Source organism: Castor canadensis, chromosome 12 (assembly GCF_047511655.1).
Source record: "Castor canadensis chromosome 12, mCasCan1.hap1v2, whole genome shotgun sequence".
Lineage (NCBI taxonomy): Eukaryota > Metazoa > Chordata > Mammalia > Rodentia > Castoridae > Castor > Castor canadensis.
Window position 1 is genome coordinate 96,525,821 of NC_133397.1, and position 27,007 is coordinate 96,552,827.

Here is a 27,007-nt window from a genome sequence, read left to right on the forward strand (position 1 = left end):
GTTTCCCAAGATGTTAAAAAATGAAATACTCTTTATTTTCTAGGGTTTAATTTTAGTCTTTTTAAATCTAATCCAATGGCCTTTTGGACCAGCACCCCTTCCTCACAGCCTGAGAGCAAAGGTATAGAGCTAGTATTCTCAGGATGAGATGACTAGCAGCTGGTAGTCCTTAGCAAAGTAACTGGCTGTATGAAATTAAGTACGTAACACTGCAATATGCATGTTAAAGGATGCCATTTTAAGCAATGTACCTTTTGACTGGTAGTGTAACACCCGTTAATACTACTGTTAAAAATGTATGCTATTGTTTTTCTCACTATTGCTCGTTTTTCTTTTTGCTGCATTATACTTTGTTGCTTTATTATTTTCAAGTTTGCTTAATGAAGACCTATGTTTTATCTAACCTTTGTCTTTAGCTGCTAATGTCTGCCAGTACTCAAATGTGATAGAAGCAGCATGTATACAATAGGGGTTTCTTCAGGGATTTCCTTTTGTATGTGGTTTAGAAAAGTATTATATTTGAAAGTATTGGACAGTGTGGCTCTAGGGAATGTTTCCCTAGTACCAGTTGGTACATAGCATGGTTCATAATTGGCTTACTTTATCAGTTCCTTTAGTAAGAAATTCTTTATAGACCAGAACAGATTTCATATAGAAATCTTTTTGCCCTTTTCATTGGTGGGGAATAGGGAGAAGTAGAGTGGAGAAGGATGTTAACACCATAGACATTTTCTTAAACAGTATTACCCATAAGATGACATTTTTGCTTAATTTTATATACTCACACTTGGAAATATGCAAACCTGTATGCAACTCAAATCACTGGTCATCCTTGGTAGTTAACTCTTCTTACAGGAACTAATCAAGGTTGGCTCTGGGTTAGTTTCATTAGTGAACTAGTTTTTGCTTATGATTTCTTTAAGGTTTTTTTAAGTTGTTGCAGATGCATGGATATTTCTTGTTTAGTATACCAAATGTGATTATGACAGTTACTTTTTAAATGTTAGAAATTAGCTATAATTGTTTTCAGTAACTAGTAAACTAGTAAATAAGAGCAGGATTTATTTATTTATGGTTTTAAATGGATTCTTTGTCCTCTGTTGGTTTTGATAGAACATTAAATGAGGTTGATAATTCTAATTTATGATTATTATAGAGCTTGGTTTGTACCAAAGTATGTGTGTTTTTCAGTGTGCTGTTTTAACTGATATATAAGTTCCATAGTCTATTTTCAGTTAGGCTATTGCTGTCAACTTGTCTTTATCAATTTTTTTTACTTGTCTTACAGCAAAAGAGAAGAAAAAACTTGAAGATCCTCCTTCAGATGATGATGATGTTCTCATTGTATATGAACTAACTCCAACTCCTGAGCAAAAAGCCCTTGCCACCAAACTTAGACTTCCTCCAACTTTCTTCTGTTATAAGAATAGACCAGATTATGTTAGCGAAGAAGAAGATGGTAAATCTTCTGTTATTTAAAACTACTCTGTGCTGCTTAATCTTAGTAATTGGGAATATTTTAAATTTTAAATCTTGATTTTTAGAACTTATCACTAATATCCTTACAGGTGGATATTTTCTCTAAATGTATATGTAAAAACATTCTATGTAATGTGTAGAAGAATGGCAGTCATTAACGAAGCCTTTTTTTTTTTTTTTTTTTTTTGAATGGCTATTGTGTCAAGCAGATGTTTGGAGTGAATTGAAAGCAATCATAATTTTCCAGAAGTCTTAAAGCTGTGGGGAGGGAGATAAGGCATACAGAGTTCATTGATGGAACAACTTATATACCATATCAGAGTTATTAAGTAGGACACTTTTACACATGCTCAGAAAGTCTCAATAAAAGACAGTATATAGAATATTTGGTTGTGGGAGGTTGGAAGCTGTGCAGAAATGATAGCAGAGCAGCACACAATCAGGAGAGCACAAGTAAAGCTCTAACAGGTCTAACAGGAGGAGATTGAGGTCTGGAACTGGCAAAGGGGTCAGCTGTGTGGACATGGAGAGTAAAGGAAAGTGAAGTTGGAAATGATCCCCAGGTTTGTGGTTAGGAAATCCCTCAAAACTCACTAAAATAATTTTATCTAATACAAATCAATTGTACTTTAAGATGAAGATTTTGAAACAGCTGTCAAGAAACTTAATGGAAAGCTCTATCTGAGTGACTCAGAAAAATCTAGGCCATTGGAAGAAAATCTAGCAGGTATGTTGTTTTAAATAACTACTTGTTTTTAAACGAATCTTCTATTTAAAATGATCACTTCTATAAGTATCAGTTTTATTTATACAGTACACCCATGGTGATTTAGAATATTGCAAAATAATGTTAGTTGAGTACAGGGCATGGTGTCACACATCTATAATTCTAGCTGTTCAAGAGACGGAAATCAGGAGGACCATGGTCCGAAGACAGCCTGGGCAGATAGTTAGCAAGAACCCCATTCAGTAAACAAGCTGGGTTAGCTGTGTACTTCTTTAATCCCAGCTACACAGGAGTCATAGGTAGGAGAATTGCAGTCAGGCCAGTCCGGGCCAAAAGCAAAACCCTACCCCAAATATAACTAAAGCAAAAACAAAACAAAACAAAAAAAATCCTGCCTAGCAAGTGGGAAACGCTTAAGTTCAACCCCCCTAGTATTGATAAAAACCTAGAAGTAACATTAGTTGGAAAGCACTGGTCTTTTGGTGGTCCTTGGTCTCCATTAGCATTTGCAGAACTTTTATTTGGTTCTGTAGATTACATTGAGGACCTTCAAAGCTGACCATTGCTGCTGCTTCATCTGAATTTTTCTTTTCTTTGGATTGCGTTTGGATTTTTCAGATAATGAGAAAGAATGTGTCATTGTTTGGGAAAAGAAGCCTACAGTTGAAGAGAAAGCTAAAGCAGATACATTAAAGCTTCCACCTACATTTTTTTGTGGTGTGTGCAGTGATACTGATGAGGACAATGGAAATGGGGAAGACTTTCAGTCAGAACTTCAAAAAGTTCAGGAAGCTCAGGTAAGAATGTCTCCATTGTTTTGGTAATTAAGGGTAGGGCTAGCAAATGGATTAGAAGATCTAAGTAAATAGAGTGGTATACTATTCATGGATTGAAACATTCAAATAGAATGTCAGATTTCCCAAAATTGAGCTGTAGATTTAAGATAACACCAGTCAAAACTCTCAGCATCTTTGTACATATAACAAGCTGGTTCTAAAATTTCTGTGGAGAGTTAAAATTGTTCCTGTTCAATGATAATTGTTAGTGAACCTACACCAATATATAATCACCCAGAGTTTTTAAGAGTTTTTATCTTTAATTAAATTAAATTGAATTTTGTCAAGTCATCTTATTCCATCTGTTGTCACTGTCATATGTGGATCTTTTGATTAAATCTGTGAATGATAATGACTTCTTTGAATGTTTAGCAAACCAGTGTTGCATTCCTGGGATAAACCTCACTCTGTTACGGTATACTATTTTTATATGCATTTGGGTTTAGTTTGCATAAATTTTTTTGATGTCATTGGAGGACAGCATTGCAGTACCCTGCAAATCACAGGAACTTAAGATCCACAATGAATAGCATTCCAGGAGGGAAACATAGGGAAAGAAGGGAAACATTTTCTGCTTCCCACCCTGAAAATGGGAATGAAGACTTAAAATGATGCTTCTCATCTTGGGTCTATACTTTCTGAGAACGGGAGACAACATATGGTCATGTAGTCTAGCAACCCCTAATTAATAGAAATACTGGATTCTGCCTGGATCTATTACCCCAAAGCTTGCCAAGATGAGTGCTATTTTTTCTGAAACATGGAGATAAAATGTAGGCCTACCTAAAACACAAGGACAGTAGGTAAGTTTTAGGACTTCCATTTGTAGAGTTGTTCCTTATAATTCTTTATTAATTTTTTAGTATTTGTAGGTTTAGTATTGAAGTATCCTATTTTCTCTTCCTGCTATTACTTGTTTGATATGATTAAAGGTTTATGAATTTCATGATTATTGTGTATGTGTGCTTGTGTGCAGGCGCACGCATGCATGTTCCCCTGCAATTCCCCCAGTGGATACAAATTTTGGTTCATTTTTTTTCCCTCGTAGAAACAGATTTTGACTTTCTTGAATTTCACTGATTTCTGCTCCTTATTATTTCCTTCTTAGAGTTCATTTTGCTCTTTTTCTAATTTCTTAAAGTGGGAAATTAAATTGTAGATTTAAGAACATTCTTCATTTCTAATAGAAATATGGAATGTAATGTTTCCCTTTAGGCACTGTTTAGCTACATCTCACAAGTGTTCTTTTGTCCTTGAATTGTCCATGTCATACTGTCATGATTTTACTCTGATAAAGGCAAAAATAAAAAACAATCAACATGATTTTTCTTTCAGCAGTATAATGGCAGTACTTACAACTTGCTTTTCACAAGTTTTAATATGGTATTTTTACTTTGATTCAGTTCAGAATACTTAATTGTCCTTGTTCTTTTTTAATGTATGCATTAGACAGTCATATGCCATTTAAAAATATTTGGTGACTTTCCAGGTGATCATTCAATTATTGATTTGTAGCTTAATTCCATTATGGTCCACGAACATGTTTTGAATAATTTCAGCTCTTAGATTTAGTGAATTAGTGAATTTAGTAACTGTATCATGTACACCTAACAAGAACATGTCAATTGTCTATTTCTGTGGGGTCAAATTTCTTGATACTGTGTTGCTCAAATCTAATATATCCTTACTCATTTTTTCTCTACTTGTTCTGTCAGTTACTAAGAGGAGTGTTATCAGACATAATTGTGGATTTGTATGCTTATCAGCTTTTGCTTCTTACACTTTGTTAATTTTTTCCTTTTTTTAATACTTCACTTATTTCTATTCTCATTGTCTTTCTCTTGATTAGTTTGGACATTGTTCTTTTTCTAACTTCTTAAGGTGGAAAACTTCCACCTTAAGGTCTTTCTTTTTTAATGTGTTTATAGCTTTAATTTTTTTCTCTAAGCATTCCACTACTGGCTGCATTCTAAATAAGCTTTGGTACTTATTTTTCTTCATTTCAAAGTATGCTTTATTTTCCCTTGTTAATTTCTTCTTTTACCCATTGGTTAGTAGTGTGTTAATTTCTAGATATTATAAATATTACATATGAGAAGAAATCCTATAACTTCAGTACTTTTAAATCTCTTAAGACTTGTTTATAGACTAGCATATGTTCTGTCATTCTAAAAACTCCTATATGCTTGAGAAGAGTATGCTTTCTGTTGTTCAGCATCTTAAAATAGTAAAGCTTGGATTAATATTCATTTAACATAATTCAGTATTGTACAGAGATTTTGTTTCAAAATCAGTTTTCTCCATTCTTGTTTGCTATTCTTGTCATGTAAAATACATCTTTACACATTACAGCTTACCAACCCAGTTATTGTTATCATTATGTACATGCTTTCCCCCACCCCATCCCCCTTTGTTTTTTGGAGACAGAGTCTCACTAAGTAGCCCAGGCTGGCTTTGAACTTGCAACTTTCCAGCCTTTGCTTCCTGGGTATTGGGATTACAGGCATGCACCACCACTCCTGGCTCAATGTCTTTATATCTCTGTGAATTGGAGTTACCATTTATGTGCTTTTCAGTTTAGTGTAATGGATTCCTTTAACATTTTTTTGTAGGACAGATCTATTAATGCATGTAATAAATCCATGGATAAGGCTGGTTTACCATAGTTTCTTTTAGTTTTTGTTTATCTTGGATGTCTTTATTTCTCTCTCTCTCTCTCTCTCTCTCTCTCTCTAGGTGGTCGTGGAGTTTGAACTCAGGGCCTCATGCTTGTCAGGCAGGTACTCTATCACTTGAGCCACTTGTCAGGCCTATTGTTATTTCTTTTGTTTCAGAAATTAACCCAATTAACCTGTTTACTGTAGGCTAGCCTTGTCTCAAGTGATAGAGCTTGTATTGGTATTTCACTTCCTTTGGTGCCATGATGGCCCACTTGACTGTGACTGTAGAAGTAGTATTCTAGGTCCAGCAACCCCTAGCCACTGTTCTCAGTGCTAGATCCTCATAGCCCATCTCTTCATCTTGGTTTTGCCACAGAAGGAGCAAGTGTGCTTGGCATACTGAATGACTGATTTTTAATTTTTTTTCACCATTTTTTTGAGGGAGGTACTGTAGGTGGGTCCCAACTTTCTCCTCTTGTCTAACTGTGTCACTGCCTCTCTTACAGTTTTTAAATGATAGTTTTGCTGAACACAGAATTCTTGGTTGACTTTCTTTAAGGCAACATTTTGTTAAGTTTTTTTGTTTGTTTATTTTTCTGCTACTGGGTCCTCATGCATGGTAGGCAAGCTCTCTACCACTGAACTAAATCTCCAACCTCTTGTGTTTCTAAGTCTAGTCTGATAATCTTTTTATTGGTGTTTAGACCATTTACATTTATTTAATGATATGATTGGGCTTAAATTTATCATTTTTTAAAATTGTGTGTGTCCCTTCTATTTTTCATTAATGTTTTCATTTTCCTGCTTACTTTTGAATTACTTGAATATTCTTCAGAATTCTTCTTAAATTTCAAACTTTACAGAAACTATTAGAGTTACTCCTTTTCCATTTCAAGTAAAATACATAAGCATTAGAGGACAATACAGGTTTTTTTTTTTTTAACACTCTTCCATTATGATGGTAGTTGTCATTTGTTTTATCTAGAGATATCAGAAATCTTATTTGTCACATTTTGCTTTCAGCTGTCAAATATATTTTTGATTCTAAAAGATGAACAATACTTTATCCAGATACTTACCATTTCGGTTTTTGTTCCTGCACTGTCTTTTGGCTTCCATGGTTCTTTGTATATGTTAGATTTAAGTTGCTTATCAGATATGTGTTTCGCTGATATTTTCTGCAGTGTGTGGCTTATCTCTTCATTCTCAACAATCTCTTTTATAGAGCAGCATTTGAATTAATTAGCAATTTTTAAACTTTCATAGATCTTCCTTTTGATATCGGAAGAGATCATCACCTAAGTTTCTCTCTCATATTTTATGAATTCTACAGTTCTAAATTTTACAATTTGAATTTTTTGTAAAAGGTTTAATGTTTGTCTGTAGATTTGTTTATGAATACAAATTGAATTGCCTTTGCTCCTTTGTCAAAGATTACCTGACTTCTTGGAGTGTAGCTCAAGTAGTAGAGCACATGCCTAGTGAATGAAAGGCCCTGAGTTCAAATCCTGGTGTCACCAAACAAAAGGATAACTTGACTGTATTTGTATGAGTCTAATTCTGCTCTCTGGGGGGTGCGTGCGTGCGTGCGTGTGTGTGTGCGTGCGTGCGTGCGTGCGTGCGTGCGTGTGTGTGTGTGTGTGTGTGTGTGTGTGTGTTACTGGGACTTTGAACTCAGGGCCTTCACCTTGAGCCAGTCTGCCAGCCCTATTTTGTGAAGGGTTTTTTGAGATAGGGTCTTGTGCACTATTTGCTCGGGCTGGCTTTGAATCTCGATCCTCCTGATCTCTGCCTCCTGAGTAGCTAGGATTATAGTCGTGAGCCACTGGTGCCTGGCTCTGCTCTCTATTTTTGCCCACCGTCTCGTTACCTGTTCTTTCACCAATATCATACTGTCTTAATTACTGTAGCTTTATGTCACATCTGGTTGTATGGTGTTAGTCCTCTGATTGCTCTTCTTCAGTTTGTATTGTCCATTTTGTACCTTCTGTCTGCCCATGTGACCTTTTAGAATTAGATTTTCCATTTCTACAAAATAACTTGCTGAAAGTTTAATTGGAATTGTGTTGATTCTATAGATCAGGTTGAGAAGAGCTGAAATACCTTTGCATTTTTTTGTTTCTGTGATTTCTTTCATCAGAATTCTATAATTTTCCAAAATTAGGTGTACATAGTTTCATGTATTTTTAGATTTATACCTATGTGGTTTTTTTTTTTTTTGCAATAGTATAAATATTACTGTTTTTAATTTCAAGTTCCTACTATTCATTGTTGATATGTGAGAAGGTAATTGACATTTTTCCTTTTTGGTGAAACTGTGGTTTGAACTCAAGGCTTCATACTTCCTAGGCAGGCACTCTACCACTTGAACTAGTCTGCCAGCTCTGTATACTCATTTTTTATTTTGCATCCTTGTTAGAATTGCTTAACAGTTCCAGGAGATTTGTGTTTATTCTTTGCAGTTTTTTTTTAAACATAAGACAATCAGTGTCATCAGTAAACAATGACTTTTATTTTTTCCTTCCCATTCTTTATACCTTTTATTTCTTTATTTTGTTTTTAGATTTCCACTATGTCATGTTGAACTTCAATATACATACATGGTAGAGATCACATCTTGCCTTGCCTTTATTGTTAGTGACAAAGCTAGTTTCTCACTATTAAATATGATGTTACCTATAATTTTGTTTTTGGTGTACTGGGGTTTGAACTAGTGCCTACTGTGCAGATGCTGCACAATTTGAGTCACATCCCCAACCCTTTTTTGCTTTAATTATTTTTCAGATAGAGTCTCACATTTTTGCCTCAGTCTGGCCTTAGACCACAATCATCCTACCTGTGGCCCCCTTTGAGGCTTGGATCACAGGCCTGCTTCTCTATGCCTGGCTTATAGATTGAGATGGAATCTTGCTAACTTTTTGTCTTGACTGGCCTTGAACTGCAGTCCTCCTGATCTCCCCTTCCTGAGTTGTTATGATTATAGTACCTGGCCTATAAATTTTTTTTTGTAGACCTTTTTTTTTAAAACCATTTTTTAAAAAGTTCTCTATTCCTAGTTTACTGAGAGTTTTTAACCATTAATGGATGTTAATGGCTTGCCATATTACAAAAATGATTTTTTTGTAACTATTAACAGTGATCTTATCATTTTTCTTCTTTAAGTAATTTCATGTGATATATTACTATAACTGGTTTTCACATGTAGAACCAGTCTTGCATCCCTGGAATAAATGCCTTTTGACTGTGGTATATAATTATTTTTATATATTGTTGGATTTGATATATGAACTTGTTTGTTTCTTGATGTGGGGGTGAAAACAGGACTTTGCACATGATAAGCACAAGCTCTACCACTAAGCTTTTGCCCCTGGCTCCTGATTTGTAACATTTTGTTGAGAATCTTTGCATCTGTGTTCATGACAAAAAGCTAGTCTACAATTTTCCTTTGTTGTAATGTCATTATATGATTTTGGTAATAGGGTAATGTTGGCTTCATAGGATGGATTAGGAAATGTTCCCTATGCTTCTGTTTTCTGAGATACGTTGCAGAATTTGGCAGTTGTTTCTTAAATATTTGATGAAATTTACCAGTGAAACCATCTGAGTCTGATACTTTCTTTTTGGAAGAGATTGTTAGCTCAGTGTCTTCAGTTAAAAGAAAACTGGCTTTTCTTGGGAGTTTTTTTGTTTGTACCATTGGCAGTTCTTAATTTTTTGATCTCCTACAGTTCTCATACTGGGATATTGGGTTGGCAGAAAACTCCCATATGGATCCTACTACCAGAATATCCCTCCATTCCTAAGATACTTGATCTTCCTACCTTGATCCACTTTTTCAGAATCTTAGAATTGCTTTGTATGTTTTAGTTCAGGTGTCCAGGTGTAGATGTGGGGAGAGGTGGAATTAAGTGTGCTTATTCATTGTCCATCAGTCCCAGTTTCTTTTGAAATAAATTACATGGCCCTTTTTGTAGATCAGTATTTAATGACAGTATTTTGTTCCTTCCTCTGCAGAAATCCCAAAGTGAGAAAGTAAGTGGTGCAGCTGGTAGTGTGTGCACAGGTGGGACTGAAGTGGCTACACCATTTTTCTGTATGTCTGAAGAATCTGATTCTACCACCATACTTACTAGCTTACCACGTGTTTCTTCTGAGGCTGCTGACAAGCCTGTAGATTTGTCTACTGGAAAGGAAACTGATGCAGCACCCACTAGCCAAGGTAAAACTTGATATATGTTTATCTCATACATTATGTAAGATATACCTGTATGTTGAAGATAGATTTTTGGAGGTAGATCCTAAAAACTCACTCAAAAACAAAGTTTTGAGGTATGTAAAGGAGCATAATAGTCAGAAAAATCCTACTGTCTTACCAGCAAAGACAATAAACATATTTTTATTACTAATTTGTGACCTATTTGCCTGAGCATAAAAGACAATAGTTTGCTTGCATGGCAATTTTCTGGGTGGTAGTGATTTTACTTGCCTATTGTTTGAATTATATTCTATTATATTATCATTTAAGCATATTCAGAGTGTTTTAATTATATATGAAATAGAATTATTATAATAGGGGTTTAAAATTTTTATGATACTGCTTAAATGTTTTTCTCTACTGGCTTCAAAGCTTACAAACATAAATATTCCATTATAGTAACTAATGTTTACTATTGCTATCTCTTTCATTTAAATATTTTTTTGAGGTGGAGGAAGTGTCGCTGTAAATTTTGTTACATATATATCACATACATTACTTATTTATAAATCACAAATAATACATTTGTAGGCATGTTAGAGTTTTAATTTCTAGAAGAGGAAGGTTTCTTCATACCTAAAACCTCTACATTTTTAGATAAAGGAACACTGTGCAATTTCAGAAATTATGCAGCTACTCATTGTAGAATTCAGACAAGACCCCCAAACTTGTGATGACCAAATGACATATTTGGTTTTTAATGAGCTTATTTATAGCACAACTCCCACCCCACCCCCCTTTTTTTTTTTTTCAAAAAATTCAGGTGTTTCCTAGAATCCTGCCTTTGGTTTCTTGTTTTAGGTTGTGGAAGATTTTACAGAGCAAAAACTAAGACTGTTCTTTATATTTTCTATACTAAGCTTCTATATCTAGCTTAGTATAGATAGCTCTCAACTTCTAGCATTATAGCTTTTGTAAACTTAATGATACTGATAAATCTCAGTATTGGAGGTATTTTGTAATTTACCAGAATGTGGATGCTAACACCAACCTTCCTCCTCCCATCCCCATCCCTCCTTCGCACTGTAGTATGGAAAGTCCTCTATTCTTTCTGGGTCTTGGGTAAAGCTTTGATGTCCTATTCTTTTTTTTTTTAATCCTTTGCTGTTGTGCTGAGTTGGGGTACGTGGTGGCCTTTACAAAAATTCTTACAATAATTAAATTATAATTAAATATATCATACTTGAATTCTCCCCCTCCACCATTCTCCTTTATCCCCCTACTCTAGTTCCATATGTCTTAAATGAAATAGTAAATTTTTCTTTTCCTTTGTCAGTAGAAAGCAAAACATTTGCGTTTGGATTTGGAAGTAGTACAGGACTGTCATTTGCAGACTTGGCTTCAAGTAATTCTGGGGATTTCGCTTTTGGTACTAAAGGTAAGATCAGAAGGAGAGATTTTAATTATCATACCATAGAATCATACACAACTGAAAGAAGCAGTTCTTGTGTGTTGTGATGCTGAATAAAGTGCTACCCCCATTTATGTAGTGTTTTAATAATGAAGGAGTTCTTGTCCTATTACTAATAATAGAGCCATAAGAATTTTCTCTTAATTTAGTGTAAACCATGTTGATAGTTTTACACTGTATTTCTGTGTTACGAAATACAGATCTAATTTTTAGTTTCTGTATAACCCTGTCTTTGGGAACCTTGTTTTTTTTTTTTTACTATATGTACTTTTAGATTTGTTTGTTAATATTTCAAGAATCTGCATTTTTTTAAGCAGGTTGGATTTCAATATTAGGGTTGTACTAATTTTATTATGCTAAAGTAAGTTTATAATTGAGCTACTTTCTCATTTTATCAATGATTCTATTTTTAATCTATTTTGGTAACATTTCTGTAAAATAGTTTTTATAGAAATAGTTCATTATTTGTTTCAAGATTACTAGCATAAGGCTGTTCTTTATATTTTCTCATAATTTTTTTCATGTTTTTGGTTATAGTACCATTTAAATTATTCTTGTAGAAGTTGTTTTATTTGTAGAATAAGTTTTCCTGACAATATATGCTTAAATAATTAATGCAGTTCAAAATACTGTTACTCTCTTCCACAAATTTATACTTTTCCACAGCTCCTGCTACTCACAGAAACACATTAAACTTTTAGAAGTTATTTTCAGATACGATGTTACATTTAGAATATATGGCTTCAGTGATAACAAGTTTATTTTTGTTTTAACATACTAAATACCTTGGAATCAAAGAGAGTAGTAAATGAGCAAATACACCAGTACAGTGGGTATAATTGTCTGCCCTCCTCCCACCCCAAAAAAAACTCAAATGAAAATTGATGTACTGGCTAATTATTAACCTTTTAGAAATACTGTATCAGTATTATACACTAATGTGTGAAACAGACAAGGCTCACATATCTCTGGAAGGAAGTTAGTTAGTCAAGTTTTTGTGTCACTGTGACCAAAATAAACAATTTAAAGGAATAAGGATTTATTTTGCCTTGTGGTTTCAGAGGGTTCAGTATATCATGGTGGTGAAGGTGTGGTGGAACAGAGAAGTTCACATCATGGTAGACAGGAAGCAGGGAGGGCGCCACCCAAAGATACATTCCCAGTGACCTCCAACTAAGTCTCACCTCCAACCTTTCACCATTTCCCAGTAATGCCGTCACATTTTGAATCCATAAAGTGACTAATCCATTCATTTGGTCAGAACCCTTATGATATAATTGTTTCTGGAAGCAACATCAAAGAAACATTCAAAGATGTGCTTTACTAAATATCCTAGGCATCTCTTAATCCAAATAAGTTGACAGTCAAAATTAGCCATCTCAGGAGCCTTGCCTGAGTAAGTCTTCAGTCTCCTCATCACCACTGGTCATTTTTGGTGTGATTATTTACCAGGTTCTTTTTATTTCTGTTTGTTTTGCTTATTTTTTTCTTACAGTTTGACAGAAAAGTTTTACAATGAAGTAGCTCTTGGTTTTATCAGTTCTCCATTTCATTTTTATTTTTATTTAGCTTCAGATTATCTGATTTTCTTATGTTTTATGTTGAATTCTTAATTTAGTTCACTGTAGATTGCGTTTGTTAACAACAGTATTTAACCTTATTAAATGCTCTTGCAGTTTTGTTCCTACGTAAGTTGAGATTGTCAGAATAATGCTAACTTAAAACATTTATATCTGTATGTTTGGATGTATGTATTTAATTAATTTATTTTGGGAGTCCAGTGCCTTGCATATACTAAGCAAGTACTGTATTACTGAACTAACCCTGGTCCTACTTTAAACATTTTTGATAATATATGTTACATTGTTGGAAATTAGATGCATTGATAAAGTAACCTAGGAGCTCAATAAAAACCTTAGCAAAAATATATCCCACGTTTAAATATCCTAATTTATTCAACAGATAAAAATTTCCAGTGGGCAAATACTGGAGCAACTGTGTTTGGAGCACAGTCAACGGATCAAGCTGGTGAAGAGGAAGATGGTAGTGATGAAGAAGTAGTTCATAGTGATGACATCCATTTTGAACCAATAGTTTCACTACCAGAGGTAAATGTCAAGGAATAAGAATTTTATGAATAGTTATTTTCTAATTTAAGCTTCCTCTTCCTGTAAGTGGCCTGAGGTGACCTGTGAAATTGTTCACTACTCTCTTGACCTGGAAAACTCCACAAAATCATGCAAATCAAGAGGTTCAAATATTCATGTTCATTTTAAGAACACTCAAGAAACTGCCCACCCCATCAAGGGTGTGCATATGTGAAAAGCCACAAAATATCTGAAAGATATGTTTCATTCTAGTCTTAAAATGGTGGAGTGTTAGGTGTGCCCAGGCCAACAGTGGAGCTGGGCACAGGGTCTGTGACTCAAAAAGAGTGCTAAATTTTTGCTGCACATGCTTAAAAGTGCAGACAGTAATTCTGAACTGAAAGGTTTAGATGCAGATTCTCTGGTCATTGAACATAACCTGGTGCACAAAGTCTCTAAAATGAGCTCAGGGTCAGATGAACCCATATGTGAGCTCCCCCCTGCCATACTGAACTGATCCTCACTGCAAAGAAGCAAGTTGTTCCTAAACCAGAAAAGGAGGTTACACTGAAGAAGAAGATATCCAGAAGAAGCTGAAGAAACACTTAATGGCACTGAATAAATTCCGCATAAAATAAATGTGATATAGATTTTGTGATGTTGTTCGTCTGCATTACTTTCAGAATATTTACAATTTGAAATGGTAGTTCACTTTGTTAGATGTCCTGCTTTTAAGTATAAATTGTCTTTGTATGTGTGTGTATGCGTGTGTGTGTAGTGCTAGGAATTAAATACAGGGCCTACCACTCAGCTACACCCTCAGCCTTATCTTGAAATTTTCATGTAAATATCGCTTGGTAAATTGTTTATACAATTGTTGGAAAGAAATAGCTTTTTTATATGTTGTTAGAATATCATATACTTTGTTCTCATAACATAATTCTGGGGACAAAAAACAATTACCAAACTTGCCAGAATCCTTTATAAAAAGTATTTTGTACAGTTTTTGGGAAGAATGTTTTTGGGAGATTATCCTGTGACTTTCTAACTTTAGTTAGTAGTTCTCTTCAAGTACCAGCACTTGTCTGGGCCTGGTGGATTATTCCTATAATCCTACATACTCAGGAGGTGGAAAATGGGAGGATTGAGGTTCTAGGCAGCCTGGGCAGAAAGTTAGCAGGATCACATCTCAAACCAACAAGGTGCGTGCCATCTGTGATCCCAGATTTTCATGAGGTTGTAGGTAGGAGAGTCGCAATCTGAGGCCAGCCATGAGCAAAAAAACAGAGACCCAACCTGAAAAATGACTAAAGCAAAAAAGAATGTGTTGCGGGCATGATTCAAGTGTTTGAGCTCCTGCCTACCAAGTGTGAGGCTGAATTCACTACCCCTTCCACTCCACCCCCGCCCCGCCACCCAAATAACCTTTTTGAAACCTCTTCTGACCTCCAAAGGAAGGTATTTTATTTCCACAAGAAGTGTGAATGCTACATAGTAGAAAAATATTTAATAATAAATCAGGTCTTTACTGCCTCAACCAAATCAGGTATATTCCTAGTCCTAGAATATTATCAGTTACTGCAAAATCTGTTAATGTCATTACATGTTCTTTAACATATGTTAAAGGATTTGGATTTTTTAGTGTTTATTATGGAATTACAAGCATCAGTTTAAAGGTAATTTCGTCTCATTATAGGTAGAAGTAAAATCTGGAGAAGAAGATGAAGAAATTTTATTTAAAGAGAGAGCCAAACTTTATAGATGGGACCGAGATGTCAGTCAGTGGAAGGAGCGTGGTGTTGGAGATATAAAGATTCTTTGGCATACATTGAAGAATTATTACCGGATCCTAATGAGAAGAGACCAAGTCTTTAAAGTGTGTGCAAACCATTTTATTACCAAAACAATGGAATTAAAACCCTTGAATGTTTCAAATAATGCTTTAGTTTGGACTGCCTCAGATTATGCTGGTGAGTTTCTACCTTCAACTGTTACTTTCTCATTTATTTTTTTGGACTTTTCTGAAATCTTTAACAAAACAATTTGTAAGTTATTTTAATTTTAAGGTCTATTCCTTTTTTCAACAGATGGAGAAGCAAAAGTAGAACAGCTTGCAGTGAGATTTAAAACAAAAGAAATGGCAGAGTATTTTAAAAAAAAATTTGAAGAATGTCAACAGAATTTATTGCAACTCCAGAAAGGACAGGTGTCACTTGCAGCAGAATTATCAGAGGAGACCAATCCTGTGGTGTTTTTTGATGTTTGTGCGGATGGTGAGCCCCTAGGCCGTATAACCATGGAATTATTTTCAAATATTGTTCCTCAAACTGCTGAGAACTTCAGAGCATTGTGCACTGGAGAGAAAGGCTTTGGTTTCAAGAACTCCATTTTTCACAGAGTAATTCCAGATTTTGTTTGCCAAGTAAGTATTAGCTATATAGCACAATGAAGTCTAAAAGAGTATACTGTACTACTAACTTGGGAAATTTGAGTGTTGACCTCATCCTGTAGTTTTCTTTAGTTTTTGTGTTTTTGATGGCTCTGAGGTTTGAACTTAGGGCCTCACACTTGCTAGGCAGGTGCTCTACCACTTGAGCTACTCTCCAGCCATTTTTTGTGCTGGGTATTTTTGAGATAGGGTCTTGAGAACTGTTTCCTGGGCTGGCCTCGAGTCCCAGTCCTCCTGATCTCTGCCTTGCAAGTAGCTAGGATTACAGATGTGAATCACCAGTGTCCAGCACTGTAGTTTTCTTATGATTTGTTTCCCCACAGAATAATTAGCATCAACCACCCAACTCTGTCCTTTCCCAAAATTTTCAAACTAAAAAGATCCAAATTTCTAATACTTGAAAGCTGCTAAAAACTCAGGGTGGGGGAAAGGTAATTTTATTTTCTTTAACAATAAGTATTTCTTAGTTTTCAACTTTTTGTTTTAATGGTACTGGAGTTTGAATTCAGGGCTTACACTTTGAGCCAGATCTTTTATATGATGGGTTTTTTGAGAGAAGGTCTCATGAACTATTTTCCTGGGCTGGCTTCCAACCTTGATCCTCCTGACCTCTGCCTCCTGAGTAGCTAGAATTACAGACGTAAGCCATGGCTTCAAATTGCATGTTAAAAAAGGTTTCTATCTGTATTTTAATGTTTCACTCAGAATTTCTGTTAATTGGAATATTTTTCCCCCAGGGAGGCGATATCACCAAACATGATGGAACAGGAGGACAGTCCATTTACGGAGAGAAATTTGAAGATGAAAATTTTAATGTGAAACATACTGGTCCTGGCTTACTGTCCATGGCCAATCGAGGCCGGGATACCAATAATTCTCAATTTTTTATAACATTGAAAAAAGCTGAACATTTGGACTTTAAGCATGTAGTATTTGGTTTTGTTAAGGATGGCATGGAAACTGTGAAAAAGATTGAGTCATTTGGTTCTCCCAAAGGGTCTGTTAGTCGAAGAATTAGTATCACAGAATGTGGACAGCTATAAAATTGTTTTCCAGTAAATTTTATCCACATATGCAGTTGAATCAAAGCTTATCTGTTACAGACAATATCATAATTAATTATGTTCAGCTTTTGAAAATGGACGTTTCTAATGTATAAATGTAAAATTGCAGCTTATAGCTGTTGTCACTTTTTAATGTGTTATAATTGATCTTGCATGGTGTGAAATAAAAGTTCAAACACTGGTGTATTTCAGGTGTACTTGGTGTTTATGTACTCCTGACATGTCAATATATATTAAGATGGATAATACCAATCTTGTTAAAAGCAATAGGACTTCCCAGACTATTGAAGGAATATGATATATGCAATTTTAATTCCTTTTAACATACTTGGACTTCCTGCATGAATATACTTAACTATTTGGATAAAGGGACCATGACTTGGATAATTTTATTTTAGGTCTGAAATATATTTGAAATATAGCTGAGGTTTATTTGAAATATATTTGCTGTGCTTGTTTATGCATAGTCTCATTTATGAATCGATAGAGCCACAGACGATAGTTAACCAAAGTGCTCTTCTATAATCTTTATGCCTCCTGTATAGTTACAAATTAACTTTTAAGTAGAATACCTTCTTTTCTTAAAATATGTAGCTTCCTGTGCTCTATTGAAGGTATTAATTTTTACATTTTAAAGGAGTTGACTATGTCCTCCTTTTTTTTTTTTTTTTTTTTTTTTTAAACTTTTCTGTCATCTGTCTCTACTACCTCAGAAATTTCAGCTTGGTCCTGATGATAGAATTGAAATTTTCCCTGGTTATTGTGATAAAGTATGAATATTTTTAAAATGTCTAAACAATGTTCTTCGGTTAAAGATTTGCTTTATATTAGATTGTTGCAGTACCTTTTTCTGATGAATTTTGTAGCAGAAATAAAGTGACAATAACAGCCATGATATTTAAAAAAAAGTTGTGCATCTAGTTTGTTCATTGTAGACATAAAGTTAGGAGGACAATTAAAGATAAGTTCTGTAAACTCAAACTGCCATATAATTTTCACAAGTTTGATACTACAAATGTATTTGGAAATGGCTGGTATCAAAAGTTTGGAAAATGCTAAAGAAAGGAATTGTTCCTACTGGCCTATTCAATGTAGAACTGCAAAGAATCTAGTTAGAGCACAAAATTTTCTGTAGTTCAACCTTGACTATTGACTCCCTTCCGTTCTTCTGGATGAAAATACCTCATTTTGCTTAGTGAGCAAAGGCAGTGAGAGTTACTCCCTGTTGAACAATGATTTGGAAATAACCTGTAGCAAATACCTGTTCAACCACCAGTGAGATCAGGGCAGCAATGTGATGTTTGTATGAGTGATGAAATACCATTGCTAAATCCATTTGACCATAAAGTCAGATAATTGAAATAAACCTACTCTTTAACTACATCAGTTGCACTACTTAAAACTTAAAGAGAACCATAGATTACATATATGTACATTTAGTATTTAGAATTGGCTTCTTTGGAAATCTATGTATTATAAATTGATGTAAAAAGTATGTTGTAAGTTTTTAGCTGAGACGATTGATACTGTTATGATATTAGAATAAATTCTAAGTAAATGCAAATGCTTTTAAATAGACATTTTAACAGATTTTATGCTATCCTAAATTATTAAGTTTATGAGTTAAAAAACTTTAAAAACTGGCCTGACAATATGACATGTAAACTGATGCTTAAAAGTGGCATTTATAAGAACATCTTTGTGTCACGTTTCAGGAACAAACTTTGTGATTTCTGTTTGTTAATCACTAATATGGTATAAGTCCACATTGATATGTATTTTTTAAAACTGGCTGGATTTTATATTGTCTCATTAAAATCTGCTTAAATATAGAATAATGTAATTCATTGTTTATACATTTTAAATAATATGGCAAAAAGTAAATATTTAAATAATTTTTTAGTATCTTTGCTATCTACCTGCTAGAATATTGATCTTATAATATTTGGACATTTGTGAACTTTAAAAATAGTCCAGAGAATTTAGTAGTATTTAGTCCAGACATGCACTTGACAGCCACCATTTAGACAAGAGATTACACCAGTGAAATGTATGAATGAGAGAAATTAAGTGTTGGGGGACAATTGTTCCTCAGTGTCTGTTTAGCTTTTTTGATTGCTATGCAAATGAAGATTGATCATCTACTAAGTGTAGGTGCTGAGGAAGGCTTTTTTTTTTTGGCAGTACAAGGGTTTGAACTGTGGCTGGCGGCTTGCTGCACTGTCACCCAACCACTTGAGCCACACCTTCAGCCCTTGTAATACTTTTTAATACCGTTATACCACATTTGGAAACCAGCAGAGAAACTTAAAAGAGCTAATCCTCTGCAGTGCCTGTGCCTAGCATTCAGATAATAGTCTTGATTTTTCCATGTGACAGAAAAGGCTGTTTTGTGGTTTGTTTGCTTGTTTTTAACGAGACAGGTGTATTTTAATATGTCCAAGTGCACACTTTAAAGTTATTAATGTGGGCTGGGGCCGGCCAGGCCTCTGCAGTTGGGTTCCAAGCTTTTGTGCCCAAGGCTGCACCCAGGTCAGCCCCAGGGCGTACAAGAAGCAACTTGCCCAGATACTGGCCAAAGGAAGATGTAACGTCATTATCGCTCCTTATATCATCCGCAGGGGCAAGGAGAAAAATTTTTAAAAAGACATTTAACGTCTATGTTGGGGGCATCTCGCTGCGTCATCCCCGCCCCCTCGCTCTACCCTGCAGTCGGGCTTATCCGCTGGGAAGGCGGGGCTTTAACGTCATGACGCACTTGCGCCGGGTGAGCTCCGCCCCCTTGCGACGTGCTGCGGGTTTGAACGCGGTTCCCGGGGAGACAGCTCAGGCCGTGGCGTGCTATGGAGCCGAGAGTAGTCAAGCCGCCCGGGCAGGATATCATAGTAGAGCGTCTCAAAAGCCGCTATGGACTTGGGGGCAGCTGTTCCGGCGAGGTGAGGCCGCAGGTGGGCTTCGGGTGGGCTGCTGTTGTGAAGGCGTCGTCACAGCTCCGCTTAGGATCCGGCGGGACCGTGGGTCTCGGCGTGGGGAGGCCTGGGTGGACAGCGGCTCCCCTCAGTGCGTATGCAGGAGCGCGGTCTTTGCGAAAGCACCCGAGCAGGTACCTTGGGGACTGTCAACATGCTTAGGAAAGACAAGCTTTCCCTCAGAAAGCATCCTTTCCCTTAAACTGTCCAAGGTTTACCACAAAGCGTGCTGTGACAGTAGTAGGTATTGTGGAACTTTTCCTTGGAGCGACGTGAGTGAGGCACAGACAACAGTATGATTCCTCTCTAAGAGCTTCTCATTTTGAAGTAATTTCAAACTTCCAAACAGGTGCAAGACACACACACACACACACACCCCGCCCCCCCTCCGGAATTATTTACTGGCTGCATGCTTCTTTGCCCCTAAATATAAAAACTTCAGTTTGTCCTACGAATAAGGGCATTCTCTTAGAATCACAGTCTTAGCATTGATACCATACAGTCTGTAGTTCACACCCAAATTTCAACAGTTATCTCAATTATGTTCCTTTTCAGAAAACCTTTTTTTTCCGGTGCAGATCCATTTCAAGAGTGAACAATGCATTTGGTTGTCTCTCTTTGGTTTTCATGACAGTAATGCGTTTACGAGTACAAGATCATTCATTATTCATTAGAAGGTCCTTCAGTTTAGATTTGTCTGATGGGTACCTCCTGATTAGATTCATTATGTATTTTTAGCGGGAACACGTGAGTAATATGTAGGTCGCTCTGATGAACCAAGAGGTACATGATGTTGGATTGTCTGCTTATTGGTGATGTTAACGTTGATTGCTTGTTTAGGATAATGTCCACTAGATTTCTCCATACTATCCTTTGTAATTAACATACAATTTGTGGGAAAATACTTTTAGATAGTAAATTCATTTGTAGTATGCAAATTAAGTATGTCTTTTCTTGTTTTCTAGCATGATTTTTCAAATTTTGATAAGGCTAAATGTAAGATAAGATCTCTGACCTCCCCAGGTAAGCCTATAGATTATTTTGTGTATTTGAGTGTTTAAAAAATTTAATTTGAGAGAGAAAATTTTTGTAAATGTTTAAAGTTACGGTTAGTGCTAGATATCTTTTTTTATTCAGTACTGGGATTTGAACTCAGGACCTCACACTTACATGGCAGGTGCTCTACCATTTGAACCACACTACCAATCATTTTTGCTTTAGCTATTTATTAGATAAGGTCTTGCTTTTATGCTTGAGTTGACCTGGATCGCAATCCTATTTACACTTCTCATGTATGTAGCTGGGATGATCAACTGGTGCCTCCATACCCAGCTTTTCACTGTTTTCTCCTGCTGGGCTGAAACCATAATCCTCCTGTGAACCACTGTGCCTTGCAAAAATAATCCTTAAATTTAAAATGATATTTTAATTTGAAATTTGTGCCGAAACCTTTGGAGGAAAAAGAAAAGCTTAAAAAGTATATAGCTCATTAAATTTCTGAGTAGGTAATAATGAGTATCAGAGAAAGTTTCATGTATTTACCAAAAAAACTAAGATTATATGATGCTGTGACCAAATGCCCAAGAAAAGCAATTTAAAGGAGGAAAGATTTATTTTGGTTTATTGTTTCAGAGTGTATGGTCCACGGTAGCTTGGCCTCAAGTGCTTGAGCAGAACTTCACGGTGGGCATTATGGCTATCACTTCCTTGTGGACAGGAAGCAGAGAGTGAGATTGGAAAGGACCAGGGACAAGATACTTGAAAGGACCTGCTTCCAGTAACCTATCTTCCTCCTGCTAGGTCCTACCTCCTAAAGTTTCAGAACTTCCCAAAATAGTGCCGCAAACTGGGGACCAGGCATTCAATACATATCTAAATTTCTTGTCACAGATGTTTTCCTTTTCACTGGATTTAGGTAGAGGCTAAGAATTTATTAAACCAAATATTTGAGGACCAGTAAGGAAAGAAGCCTGGATTCTGAGTTTTAGTCTGGATTCTGAATTTGCAAGTAATACACCTGGTAGTTGTGCTAATTGGAAAAGTTCACATCACTTCACTAGTTTCCTAACTTGCAGGGTAGGGTTAGGTTAATGACCCCTTACTTCATGGGGTCATTGTTAGGGTCAAATAAGGTAACAATGGAAAAACACTGTGTAATCAGTAAAGTACCTTTACAAATATAAGAATTGATGCCTGTTCTGTAAGCTTGCATTAGGGAGACATACAGATAAGATGTCTTACCTTTGAGAGGCTGATGTCAGTATGTAATTTTTTTTTTATTGACAGATGATTTTGACATCTACTCCTCAGGAGATAAAGTTGGTTCAACAGTAAGATATTATTCTGATGAAAGAACGAAATGTATAACACCTTTTGGCAGTTCATTCAAACACTTAAATATGAATGGGTAAAGTACCCTGAATTCTTACTGTTACTATCCCCTCAGTATCTCAAGAAAATGAGTAAGGGAACAGGGCATATTGTTTATGTACAAGGTTTTCCTTGAGAGGAAGTATAAATAGTTTGGAACCTGATGAATAGTTAAGAGACTCATTTATTAATTTTTTAATAGTTATTCTTCTGTAACCCAAATGAAGACCTTCCTTTCTTTAAAAAGAAAAAGAAGAATTGAGAACAAAACTGTAATACAGGTTTTTGGGCAGCGACTTCAGTGTCCATTGTATGTCCACTAGTGTGTTAAGCACTGTATATAGTTGGGACAGACATTGAAAGGGAAGTGATAACTACAAAATATGTATTTTACATTGTTGAACTAAGTGGAGTTTTAGCTCTGTAGAGTTAATATTTACTATGAACAAAACAATATAGAAACAATGAATGCAAAACTGAAATTAATTTTTTTAATTAAATATTGCTTCTGACACCCATATGCTCCAGAAGAAATGCTATGGGCATTCAGGAGTAAACATTTTGAAATAATGCAAAACCCTAAAGATGTATGCATATACAAAATGAAGTGTTGAGATAATTGTGGTGCAAGAAAAGACAATTGTATCTAAATTGAGCTGAAATATTTTGGGATCTTGAATTTTTTAAAACAATTTACTTCTTTGTGTACTTAAATGAGTTAACTCACTTTGAACAATTCTGGGTATGTATTAAAATATTTAAATGTTACCTGTTATTGTTACTACTATTTGAGCACTCACAAAATCTAAGTTCAAAACTTGGAAATTTGGATTGAATATAGGGGAAGGAACGTGAATATTGTTTTAAAGTAATAAGTATAAATTCATGAAAATTATTTTGTTATGTTTGATAATTTTGTATTATAATTTTTTGGCTTTTATTAATCATTTGCATATAATTCCAAATAATTTGAAGGTGGACTTTCAAAGTTTTTATACCATTGGACAGTTATGATCTAGTCTGGAAGTATATAGTCCATCATAGTAACTACAGGCCACATGTAGTTATTAGTATTTGAAAATGGGCTGGTCTGAATTGAGATACACTATAAGAGTAAAATGCACCGTGGATTTCAAAGACTTAGCAAAGTTAAGAGAATATAAAATACCTTTGTGTTAGTCAGTTTTTATTGTTATGACAGAATACCTGACAAAAGTAACTTAAAAAGAGGAAGAATTGAAGTTGGTTCTTGGTTTTAAAGGCTATAGTCCATGGTCAGCTGGCTTCATTGTTTCTGGTCCTGTGGTAAGGTAGAACATCATGGCGAAAGGGCATGGTAGAACTGTAGAACTGAACTCACCTCATAACAGTCACAGCAGAGAGAGAGAGAGAGCCCACAAGGGGCCAGGGCAAGATACACTCTTCAAGGACACATCCCATCTCCCCACTCCACCCCAACCTACTTTCTCCTTTGAGGTTCTACCTCCTAACAGCCCATCGAATATGGTCACATCAGTGGATTAAGCCACTGGTGAAGCACTAGTGCACTCATGATCCAATCACCTTTGAGCTGGGGACCACTCCTTCAGTGCATAAGCCTTTTGTGGGAACACTTCATATACAAACCATAACAGCCTTCATAATTTTTATATTTTGTGGTGAAATGGTAACAGTTGTATTGGGTTAAATAAAATAGTTAGTCTTGCCTCTTTTTTTTTTTTTTTTTTTTGGTGTGGGACTAGCGTTTGAACTCAGGGCCTATATCTTAAGCCACTCCACTAGCCCTTTTTTGTGATGGGTTTTTTGAGATAGGGTCTCACGAACTATTTGCCCAGCTGGCTTCAAACTGCAATCCTCCTGATCTCTACGTCCTGAGTAGGTAGGATTACAGTCGTGAGCCACCAGTGCCCTTTCCAAGTCTTGCTTCTTTTTATGTTTTTAATGTGCTTCCAGAAAATATTTAAGTTACCTATGTAAGTTGCGTTATATTCCTTTTGAACAGTGCTGCTCTGGAAATTTCAACTCTGAGATCATCTTTTTGGAGAGCACCTGGGATTCTAATTCTGCTTCACTTTGTACTAGTTATGTCATCTGTGAGTTATTTGACATCTTTAGGGTTCCGTTTTCTCACATTAAATATTAATTCTTTAGCTAAAATTGTAGATAATAGTACCTGTGGTATCTCACTGGATTTGGGGATCAAAATAAAGAGCTTGCCAACTGTAGAACATTCTATAGGTGTACATAGTTTTAAATTAGGTCTGTGTAACATGTGGAAAAGGTTGAAAGATGCTTGTAGTGGGTTATCGGGTTCAATGACAGTTGATTTTACATTTTCACTCTTTACATATTTATTTTTTTGCATGTAAAAATGCTTTTTACATTTTTTCTCATTTGTTGAGCTCTTTAAAAGATAAAAGCAGTTTTATCTTTTTCAAATGCTAAACTTCCAGGTTTCTGTAATAGAATTCTTTTTTAAAGCCTAGATGATGAACTGGATTGTTTTCATGATTCGAAGAAACAAGAAGCAGAAGAATTAATTGAGAATGATCATAGAGTTAACACTTCAAAAATAATGAAACAGTCTTTTAAAGAAATTGAAAAAGGTAAAAGAAATATTCATTTAAATAGTAGTTTGTCAAGTAGAGCAAATAAAGCTTACCTCATAGTAATAATTACTGGTCCTTAGTAGTGTATTTTTGCATTCTGAATTTTTATAAGCCATGAGTTAGTTACTATACTTGTTATTAAACTAAAGAAGAAAGGTAAACTTACTATTTTCAAGTTGTATGCTTAGACATTCTCAAAATTTACCAAAATAAGTTAATAACTGAGTACTTTTATAATGTTTTCAGTTCTTTTTAATGTCAGTGTTTGTATGAAAGTGAGGAAAAGACTAGTAGTATGTGACTGAAACTTTGAGAAAATCCTCCTGACTACTTACGATATGGCTTTCTTTACACTAAACTGTAACATCTCTATCTACCTGGCTGCATTTCATAGTTTTATCAGGAATTCAAGGAAAGAGTCCTGTTGGTGCCTGTTGCCCTTTTAGCTGTAGAATTTGGAGCACACTGTTGCCCCTTTGATATTATTCTTTGGGGAATATGTTATCTACACACATTCATTTCCCCTTCTCTTCCTTGTTCATTTCCTTTTGGTCTCAGCATTTGAGGCCGATGAAAATTAACTCAGCCTAGGCTTATACTTCCCATTACATGGTGGATTTTCCCACTGAAAAAAAAAATTTTTTTAAAGTTGAATGTATTTGAAAGTTGATAAAAGTAAGGCCAAGCATTGTTGAGTTGGGAACCTGGAGAGGCAAGTAGAACACTTACTGGGTCCTTCACTTTAAGGTAATTTGCTGACCTGAGTGAAATGAAACTTTTTTTTTTTTTAAAAATCATTTAAAAAGTTTTAATTTCCAGAACTTTTAAAATTTCAAAAAATTTTGAGTAAGAAGCTCACCATGTGACTGAAGCTGGCCTGGAAGTCACTATGTAGCCCAGACTGGCCTTGTGATCTTACTGCCTCAGCCTCCCAAATTCTGGAATTACAGGCATGTACCACCACACCCAATGAAAATTTGTATTCTTTATTTTGGTTGCTTCATGGTCTGTCCAAGATGGGGAATATAATGAGAGAACCCACCTTAAAGCTGGGGCTCCCAAGAGGGTGATGCAAGTTAAAATCACTGTAAGAGAGCATTTTATCGTCTTAATTATTAGCATAAAATAAATTTTCTTGATAGAGTGTTGGTGAGGACATAAAGCAAGAGAAACTCATCCACTGCTATTGGGAGTAAATTAATATAACCATTTTGGAAAACAATTTGGCATCACTAGTAAAGTTGAACCTATGCATATATCCTATGAGCCATCCATTTTTCTGCTAGCCAGAAAAATTTTCCCTAGAGAAACTTTTGAACATATGTAGCAGGAGCCAGGTGTATTACTGGGTAGCACCTGTATAACCAAAGCTATACATCTGTGGGAGCATGTTGTTATATACTTACGAAATAATAGGATAAAGGAGTAAGGATCATTCTGGAGACCACAGGGGTAAATTTCAAAGAACATGCTAGTATTTAAAGGAGGAGGTTTAAAAAACTATATAAAGTCTAAAAACAGGTAAAACAAGTACTTTTTCAATGTAAGTAGTGAAAATAGAAAAGTAAGGCAGTGATTAGCACTATAGTTGGGCTAGTGATTAATTTTGTTTAAAGGAAGAAAGAGAAAAATGTGATTAGGGATTTCTGAGGTAAGTTTTCATTTCTTGGCCTAGATAGTTAATACATGAGTGTTTTCATGCACATTAAAATTAAATTTCAAACAATTTCACCCTTACAGAAAAGTTGCACAAAGTGCAACTTGGAAGTGTTAACCATCTTACTATTACTGCTACATAACTATCTCCAAACTTTTTACATAATACTTTTTCCTTAAAGCAATTGTTTCTGAAGATTACCCTGAGACTATTTCAAACTTTTGCAGGTGCCCTGCCAACTAATGCCTCATTGAGACTTCGGACTGAATGTTGTAGTGATGCTAGCATCTCTCCTTTGAAACATACTAGCCATCCAAAATCTAAAGAATCTAACAAGCAGAGTTTACTTCCACATCAAATAAATCAGATTTATGATGAATTATTTCAAATACATCTGAAACTGCAGGTATGAACTAAATACTGAATTGAAAATT

At 35.3% G+C, this 27,007-nt stretch overlaps 2 protein-coding genes and 1 non-coding gene across 13 annotated transcripts in view; 2 read left to right on the forward strand and 1 right to left on the reverse strand.

Annotated features, from left to right (window-relative positions):
- Positions 1-17,154, forward strand: part of LOC109698368 (E3 SUMO-protein ligase RanBP2) — a 66,011-nt gene extending 48,857 nt beyond the window's left edge. For 2 of the 5 annotated variants that reach the window (XM_020182517.2, XM_020182515.2), the window contains exons 21-30: positions 44-121; positions 1,289-1,459; positions 2,114-2,206; positions 2,825-3,003; positions 9,717-9,921; positions 11,234-11,335; positions 13,331-13,476; positions 15,152-15,425; positions 15,543-15,877; positions 16,642-17,154. In XM_020182517.2, coding sequence (XP_020038106.2) covers positions 44-121; positions 1,289-1,459; positions 2,114-2,206; positions 2,825-3,003; positions 9,717-9,921; positions 11,234-11,335; positions 13,331-13,476; positions 15,152-15,425; positions 15,543-15,877; positions 16,642-16,947 — 1,889 coding nt within the window. In that variant the 3' untranslated portion in view covers positions 16,948-17,154. The remainder of the gene's footprint in view (positions 1-43; positions 122-1,288; positions 1,460-2,113; positions 2,207-2,824; positions 3,004-9,716; positions 9,922-11,233; positions 11,336-13,330; positions 13,477-15,151; positions 15,426-15,542; positions 15,878-16,641) is intronic. The other 3 variants (XM_020182518.2, XM_074050545.1, XM_020182516.2) reach the window with 2 other exon arrangements.
- On the reverse strand, positions 4,299-4,408 carry LOC141415255 (small nucleolar RNA SNORA69). The gene has a single exon (XR_012440249.1). It is a non-coding gene; the product is annotated as a small nucleolar RNA SNORA69 (small nucleolar RNA).
- A 137-nt stretch (positions 17,155-17,291) lies between the features above and the next one.
- Ccdc138 (coiled-coil domain containing 138) overlaps positions 17,292-27,007 on the forward strand; it is a 91,083-nt gene continuing 81,367 nt past the window's right edge. The window contains exons 1-5 of one of the 7 annotated variants that reach the window (XM_074050548.1): positions 19,704-19,904; positions 20,903-20,960; positions 22,224-22,344; positions 24,789-24,913; positions 26,801-26,979. In XM_074050548.1, coding sequence (XP_073906649.1) covers positions 19,812-19,904; positions 20,903-20,960; positions 22,224-22,344; positions 24,789-24,913; positions 26,801-26,979 — 576 coding nt within the window. In that variant the 5' untranslated portion in view covers positions 19,704-19,811. Of the gene's footprint in view, positions 19,905-20,897; positions 20,961-22,223; positions 22,345-24,309; positions 24,401-24,788; positions 24,914-26,800; positions 26,980-27,007 lie in introns of those variants that run through there. The other 6 variants (XM_074050550.1, XM_074050547.1, XM_074050549.1 and 3 more) reach the window with 6 other exon arrangements.